The sequence below is a fragment of the Mobula hypostoma genome, chromosome 3 (assembly GCF_963921235.1).
Source record: "Mobula hypostoma chromosome 3, sMobHyp1.1, whole genome shotgun sequence".
Classification (NCBI taxonomy): Eukaryota; Metazoa; Chordata; class Chondrichthyes; order Myliobatiformes; family Myliobatidae; genus Mobula; species Mobula hypostoma.
Genome location: NC_086099.1, coordinates 63,460,911 through 63,469,798, shown reverse-complemented (window position 1 = coordinate 63,469,798; position 8,888 = coordinate 63,460,911). Strand labels below are relative to the sequence as shown.

The 8,888-nt window shown below is 38.1% G+C and overlaps 1 protein-coding gene across 8 annotated transcripts in view; it reads right to left on the bottom strand.

The window, feature by feature from the left end:
* Positions 1–816: 816 nt before the first annotated feature.
* corin (corin, serine peptidase) overlaps positions 817–8,888 on the bottom strand; it is a 192,973-nt gene continuing 184,901 nt past the window's right edge. For all 8 annotated transcript variants that reach the window (XM_063043192.1, XM_063043195.1, XM_063043193.1 and 5 more), the window contains 2 exons: positions 6,364–6,497; positions 817–4,366 (listed from right to left, as the gene is read on the bottom strand). In XM_063043192.1, coding sequence (XP_062899262.1) covers positions 4,190–4,366; positions 6,364–6,497 — 311 coding nt within the window. In that variant the 3' untranslated portion in view covers positions 817–4,189. The remainder of the gene's footprint in view (positions 4,367–6,363; positions 6,498–8,888) is intronic.

Below are 8,888 nucleotides of genomic sequence, written 5' to 3'. Positions count from 1 at the left end.
CCACAATGACCCACGAAGAAGGACTTGAGTAAGCCTCCTAGTATCAAAGAGGTGCAGACGGCTCACAAGAAATTGAGGAACAACAGGGCCACTGGGCCTGATGGAATTCCAGAAGGAATTCTTTCGGAAGGTGGCACAGACTTTTAAATCATATTTATGACCAGCTTGTTAAGATCTGGGACCAGGAGAAGATTCCAGCTGAACTCAGGGACACCCTGATTGTCACACTCTTCAAAAAGGGTGACAAAGCTGACTGCAGAAACTATAGAGGTATCTCCCTCCTCTCTACAACAGCAAAGGTACTCACCCAAATTTTATATGACCAGCTTTCACTCTAGCCGAAGATCTCCTTCCTGAGTCTCAGTGTGGCTTCCGTCCAGCCAGAGGGACATCTGACATGATTTTTACAGCACATCAATTACAGGAGAAAGCCTGGGAACAAAATCTCCCACTTTATATGGCATTTGATTCTGCAAATCATCCTGCCCATTGGCAGGTACTGTCCAAAATTGGGTGCCTGGAAAAATACCTCAAGATCCCGCAGCTTTTACACAATGATATAAGTGCAACAGTCATCAACAACAGCAGCTATGAAACAGCACAGTTCAAGTTTGAGACTAGGGTCAAACAGGGATGCATCATTGCCCCAACTCTGTTTGCCATTTTCATTGTGATCATTCTTCACCTCACTGGCCAAGACCTCCACAAGGAGTCCAGATTCACTATAGGACAGATGCGGCGGGGGGGGGGGGGGGGGGGAAGGTGCTCTTTAACAGGTTCAAGGCAAAGAGCAAGGTGACAGCTACTTCCATCACGGAGCTCCAATATGCATTTGACAACGCCATCATGGTTCACTCTGAGGAGGATCTGCAGTGCATAACGGAAGCTTTTGCCAGAGCATACCAGCTCCCGGGTCTTGATCTGAACATCACTAAAACACAAGTCCTACACCAACCTGCTCCAGATTAAGCTCCTAAACTTCCAACCAAGTCAAGTCAAGTCACTTCTTATTGTCATTTCGACCATAAACTGCTGGTACAGTACACAGTAAAAACAAAACAACGTTCCTCCAGGACCATGGTGCTACGTGAAACAACACAAAACTACACTAGACTAAGTGAGACAACACAAGGCTACACTAGACTACATAAGACGACACAAAAACTACACTAGACTACAGACCTACATGGGACTACATAAAGTGCACAAAACAGTGCAGGGCAGTACAATAAATAATAAACAAGACAATAGGCACGGTAGAGGACAAATTACAATATAAATGATGTAGATGTCAGTCTAGTCTCTGGGTATTGAGGAGTAAAGCTATTGTGCCCTTCTTGTTATATGGAGCGGAGTCATGGACAACATACAGCAGACATAAAATCCCTGGAAATTTACCATCAAAGATGCCTCCAAAAGATTCTGAGCTGGAAGAACAGACATACTAACTCCAGCATCCTGGAGGAAGCTAACATTAACTCCATAGCCACAATCGTGACTAAACACCAATTGTGATGCGTTGGCCACATCATCCGCATGCCTGACTCCCACCTCCCTAAACAACTCCTATTTGATCAACTCAAGAATGTAAAGTGCACTCCTGGAAGGCAGAAAAAGTGATTCAAAGACAATATCAAGGCCCACCTGAGGAAGTGCCACATCACCCTGAATGGGTGGGAGAAATTAACATGGGATAGGAAAAGCTGGAGATGGACTGTCTATGAGGGGACTGCACAGCTTGAAGAATACCTCCACTGTGCTACTGAGACTAAGAGGCTTCACCATAAGGAGAGACTGGGAAAGGCCCAACCAGCTACATCTGCCACCACTTCAATGACCTACACCTGCCAACACTGCAATAGGGCTTGTGGATCATTTTTTGGCCACTTCAGTCATCTCAAGACCCACAAGTGACCAGAGCAGCCACCAGAATAATCATACTCAACTGCAAGTCATCACTGATGATGATTCTTAAACTCCCTCCTGGCTACTTGTAACTTCCTAGATCCTTGCTTCCTAAACCTTAAGTACTCTTCTTTCATTCTCTTGATTAGATGTCCCACATCTCATGTCAATCATGATTCCTTCACCCTACCATCCTTTCTCTTCCTCAATGGGATAAACCTATCCAGAACCCCATGCAAGTGCTCCCTAAACAGCCTCCACATTTCTGTTGTGCATTTCCCTGAATACTCCTGTACCCTATTTGCACTCCCAACTTTCTGCTTAATAACATCATAATTTGATGACACAGCACTGGAAAACTAAAATGCATCAATGTAATGAATAACCAGTTAAATCACAGAAGCTCAAGTCCAAAACCTTATTTGAGGTGCACTTATTATTGAAGACAAAAAAACAGCAACCTGAATTTTCAGATTCCAAACTCCTAAAGGCAAGAACTAGGGTTAATAGATTATGTCTTAACAAGTGAATGACTCTCATTTCATCTGGTGCTAACAGTGGAACCAGTCTGCATCACTGCCTATCAACTAATGCAGGGGTTCCCAATTTTTTTATAGAATGGATCCCTACCATTAATCAAAGGATCTATGGACTCCAGGGTGGGAACCCCTGAACCAAGGCATTTGTAAACATCAATTAAAACACCAAGAAAATAATTTGTAAACACACTATTTTTAAGAGCGCACCTACAAAAAGGAATATAAGAATATTTTCTGAAATGCAGTTATTTCTTTACATGGAATGTTACTTTGTTCATTACAGATATTTCTCAAAAACTCTTTTCTCATTTCTAAATTAAGCTTATAGTATTACATCATTGAAAGTTCTATAATCAAAGTGTAATATTTATTTAGACAAAGTGCAATGTGAACGCACAGAATGAGCCAAAACCAAACATTGGGATCAAAGAGTAACTTACGGTAAGAACATCATTACCACTTAACAACAGTATTATTAAAAGTACACAATGCTTTATAACAGAGTTAAGTTTGCATATTTCACATATAATGAATATTTGACAATATAAAGAGTAATAACACCAGTGAAGGGGCAAGAAAGATTTTATTTCATTCATGTTTATACAAAAAAGTATCAAACTGTGAAGGAAAATAAGCTTAATTCAGAATGAAAGATGAGACCCTCAGAAAATATTATTTTTTTGAACTACTGTTACGAAGCTCCATGCCACTGATTGTGTCCCCGTTTTATTTATATCTTGATTATAAACTTAATTAGGGTAATAAAATTACACTATGGATTCTAGAGAAGTGCACTTTATTCGTGCTTTGCATGGTTGCTTCCTACTTTAAAACTGTAAGCTGCTACATAGACCAAGTTTATTCTGATATGATTAATACTACAAAATCAATTAGTTATGTAATTTTAAATACATTTTCAGTTCATAATCACCCATCTAAACCCTGCTCTCTTTCCCACACGCCACCTACTTGACAGTCAGGGAAGAATTTTACTGCATAAAATACATTTTGTTTGAACACATAGTCCAGTTAACAAATCATTGTTGAAGCTACCAAATGCACTTTTGATATCAACATGCTGAAAATATTCTACAGTGATGATTACATTTACGATATAAAAAATATTGTAGAAATATCGTTACGTAGAACAGGTCTAGAATTCAACTTTGGATTTGACAGTTTTGCACTGTAGCAAAATAGACCAACCAATAAATACTTCTGAAAAATATGAAAGGATTTATCCTCTCACCAGCATTCTCAATGTGAGGCAGTCTCGTGAAGAATGTGCAAGATAATTTTTTGAACAGTCAGGTTAAAGGTGATGATTTTTTCCATAGACTATTTCAGCATCACAGAATGACCTAGGGCATATAGGGTTGTACAGTTTTGAAATGGAAATACTGTAATGTAAAACTCAAGACAAACCAACAGATGATTAATGTGTTGCTGATGGCACAAATATTTCTTAATGTCCTTCAGGTCAATATTTATAAGCACTGCTGGATCTAATTGCCTAGTAGAGCAGATTGATGTAGCTATTCCAAATGAATTAGATTACCAAATCTTTTTAATAAACACGAAGGTCAAGAGTGGTGATAGGAATGATTATTATCAGATATTTTCAGTGAACACAAAAGTGCAATCACAAAGGAAGTGATTTTGTTGGCCATGTCAATGTACACAATTTTGCCTCCTGCTTGACATCTCATCTGGGATGCTGCAGTACTGGCCTTTAAATAATTCATTTATAAAAATGTGTGAATGTAGATCTGTCTCTCAATCCATTCAACAAAATGAGTTACATTGGAGTATAAGCCAGGGTGATGGATTGTTCCAGAACAATGACGTCCCAAAGAGGTTAAACCAAATAATGTCCAGCTCTTTCCAGGCTGCTCACAAACCAGGGGTCCTCCACTGTCACCCTGCTCAACAGAAATACAGAATGGGGTTCAGCAATGGAGGCCAATACTCCTTTAAAAAAAAAGACTCTTTAGCCAAGGTTTGCACTAGATAAATTGAGTTTAAGATAACCTAACTAATTTCACAAGAAAATTAAAAATTAAGCATTCTTTATGTGCAGCTCCAATTATATCTAAATATTATCCAATTATACTGGTAAAAAACAGCTACTTAATTGGCAAGTCCAACACTAGTACATATAGTGGCTACAGTGTGCACTTGTCCACTACAGTTACTACAATACCCCTCCCAAACCCACCAAGGACAATGACGGCTGATGGTGCATGGGAACGCCACCATCAGCAGGTTCCTCTCCCAAGTTGTACTTCCTTCCTGATTTGGAAATATATTCTGAGTCCTGTTGTTACCAGGTCTAAATCCTAGAAAACTCTATCCAGCAGTGGGAGGATCTTTATCAGAAAGTGTGAGATAGTTCAGGAACGTAGCCCACTACCATCTTCCCATCAGCAGTTAAATGTGCTGGTCTTACTAGTGAAGCTCAGATACCAATAAATTAAAAAGTAAAACATTGCTTCCCAATAAAACTCCAATATAAAATTCTTTAAGACTTGATTTTACATCGTACCCTAGTAACAATTATCTGTAGATTGCACCTTGATTATTGTAAATAAATTGTTTTCCTGTTTCAGGATGGGCATGGGGAAAAAATGGAGTTGGTTGTTCTGGTCCATAAGTTGAGAAAACACTTGCCAATAAGTCAAGGGAATATACCCAACAATGAGTTCAGGGAAGTAGTTCCTTTTACATACTGCAGAAGGCTTTAAGTATATGGAAAATGTGGATTTACAGTTTGGTACAACAAGAAATGGTGCTTCTGTAGCCAAAGTCAACTGTTACAAAAGTATAGTACTCCTTGTAGGTCATTGTGTAATCAATGGGGTAAGTCAACCCCTTTGAAATGTGAATGTTTGGTATTAAACGTTCATAGAGCTAGGATATTTTGATATTGCTTTTTTTCCCCCTCCACAGGTCTTACTGACCTGTGGTCCCTCCAGCAGCTCCTACTGACCTGTGGTCCCTCCAGCAGCTCATTTTTTGCTCCAGATTATAGCACAGGCTATTGTGTATCTGTCTTATTTTGCTATTTAGTTTTGTGAATCAAATTTATTCTACTGATTTGATTAAACAAGTATACCTAAAATCTAGCTTCTAGGTAAGAGAATTTCCGCTTGTGTATATCTGAGAAAGTACATCCGAACAGTCCTTTATTTAAATCCTAGATTTGCGATAATGCAGAACTCTAGAACTCCAAGGAAGTGTCTGAACCAAGTGAAGGTTTATTTAGATCAGGCATAAACAAAGATTAAGCTAATAATTAAATATGGAAAGACAAGAGGTAGGTGGGAGTGGTATTGTGACATGACAACGAAAACCAATTTCCCCCAGGATCAATAAAGTATGACTATGACTATGACTGTGAAAGAAGAGGGGGGAAAATGATGCAGTTCTATGCTGTAATCTCAGGACGAAATAGAAAAAGGATCCAGAAAACCATATTAAGCAGTTAGATTGATCAAACCCTTTAATAACCCTGATAGCACCTTTGATAGTCTCTGTCATCCCCACAATAGGATCACATAAATTTGCAAAATGAAGGTGCCATTGCAACCATTATGTACATGTTGGCCAACGAAAGAACTTTTGTGGCTAATCCCTCTTCCCAATTCTCCTCCCCTACTTCACATGACATCAGTAGGAGCCACACTACCTTACCTATGAAATTGCAGCAACAGGTAGTAAACACTAATTCATATCTTAAATTGGGTGGGGGGGGCAGGCAGAGTGTGGAGGAAAGGAAGGGTGGATGAAAAGAAATAACTTCAACCGCATGCTAGCTGAGTTGTAGTATCTTGCAAAGCCATCCAATTAGCCAGACAAAACATCACAAATGCAATATGTGCTGGACTTTGCATTAACAAAATATTCATAAGTCCCTTACTTGGCAGGTATCCACAGCTCCATGTTGATAACCTGCACATAAAATTCGAGAAGTGATTTTTTCAGATCTGAAGGCGTTCCGACAATAATCATAGGATATAATACGGACTTCTCCTTCCTGAAGCTTCATTGGATCTGAAATGAAAATTCCAAGAAATTATAGCTTTGCTATTACATTATCACACCTCATAATTACAATGGTGCTAGTTACAATTATTCATCAAAATATGAAATATTTGATTTTTTGCTACAGAAAATAGTTACATATTGCCACACATTGTACCCAAACAGTCATAATGCATTACACTTAGCTTTTATTATTTGTAGAATTTTGCTTAAATATTTTCAGGAATGTTTTCCTTTCATAAATTGAGAAACTTTGTGTCCTTTTGTGATAATTAATTTAATTTTATGTATAAAACTTTAAATGGCCATGTTTGGCTTACAACAAAATTTGCTCATTATTGTAATATATAGTAATTTTTTATCTTCAACTGTACCAACACCAGAACAGAATTTTCATGGATGTTCCCCTGGATGATTTTGACGAATCAACAGAAACTAGAAAAAAATGATTGCCTGTCTAGTTGTGTGATTTCTCTAGGATATCAGCCAATCAGGAGCATCCCTATGGAATTTCCCATTTGAAGATACAGTGGTGCTGGAAAGTTTGTGAACCCTGCAGAATTTTCTCTATTTCTGCATAAATATGACCTAAAATGTGATCAGATCTTCATGCAAGTCCTAAAACTAGATAAGGAGATCCCAATTAAATAAATAACACAAAAACCATTATACTTGTTCATTTATTTGAGAAAAATGATGCAATATTACATGTATTTGCTGGAAAAGGTATGTGAACCTTTGCTTTCAGTGACTGTTGTGACCCCCTTGTACAATAATAACTTCAACCAAATGTTTCTGGTAACTGTTGATCGGTCTTACACATTGGCTTGGAGGAATTTTAGGTCATTCCTCCTTACAAAACCACTTCAACTCTGGGATGTTGGTGGGCTTCCTTGCATAAACTGCTTGCTTCAGGCCCTCTCACAGCATTTCTATAGGATTAGATTCAGGACTTCGACTCAGCCATTCCAAAACACAACTTTTCTTCTTTTTAAACGATTCTGTTGTTGATTTACTCTTGTCTATTGGATCATTGTCTTGTTGCATTAGCCAACTTCTATTAAGCTTCAGGTAATGGACCACTACCCTGGTATTATCCTGTAAAATATTGTGATACAATTTTGAATTCATTGTCCCCTCAACGATTGCAGCTGTCCAAGCCCTGAGGCAGCAAAGCAGGCCAAACCATGACACTCCTTTCATCATGCTTTACAGTTGGGATGAGGTTTTGGTGTTAGTGTGCAGTGCCCTTTTTCCACCAAATATAGCAATGTGCATCTCTGCCAAAATAGTTCAACTTTTGTCTCATCTGTCCACAAAACATTGTACCAGAAGCATTATGGAACATCTAGGTGGTCTTTTGCAAATTGGAAATGTGCAGCAATATATTTTTTTTGAAGAGCAGTGGTTTCTTCCACGGTGTCCTGCCGTGAACACCATTATTGTTCAGTGTTTCTCTTATAGTGGACACATGGACAGAGACTTTAGCAAGTTCTCAAGACCTCTGCAGGTCTTTTGATGTTATCCTTGGGTTCTTTTTCACCTCCTTCAGCAATGCACATCATGTTCTTGGTGTGATCTGTGCAGGATGTCCACTCCTAGGGAGAGTAGCAACAGTATTGAGTTTCCTCTATTTGTAGACCATTTCTCTTACTGTGGACAGATGAACACTCAGGTCTTTAGAAATGCTTTTGCAGCTTTTTCCAGCTTCATACATCTCTACAATTCTTCTAAGGTCCTCTGAAAGTTATTTTGATTGAGACATGGTGCACATAAGAGATCTTTCTTGCGAAGAGCAGGCTCTGTCAGGAACCTAATTTTGTGTATGTGTGTGTTTTTTATAGGACAGGGCACCTCTACAACCAACACCTCCAATCTCATCTCATTAATTGGAACACCTGACTCCAAATAGATTTTGTAGAAGGCATTACCCCAGAGGTTCACATACTTTTTCCAATAAATACATGTAATATTGGATGATTTTTCTCAATGAATAAATGAACAAGTATAATGTTTTTTTTCTGTTATTTATTTAATTGGGTTCTCTTTATCTAGTTTTAGGACTTAGATGAAGATCTGATCATTTTTAGGACATATTTATGCATAAATAGAGAAAATTCTTTCACCCTCTTTCTAGCACCACTGTATATCCTTATCAAAAAAGAGTTACAAATATTAGGGTCTTAAATCAAAATAAGGAACAAATCTGCAGCATCAAGGTAAATCTGCGGGTACAACACCAAGTTCTACAAAATAATTAGTTTCTTAATTAATACAGATCTAAGCACTTTTTCCACTTGATTCAAATATTCCTGTTTCTTCCCATTAAAGAAATTTACTATTTAACAGGAGAATTTGAAATTCTGTCACATATTTGTTTATTGAACATAAATTGCAAGA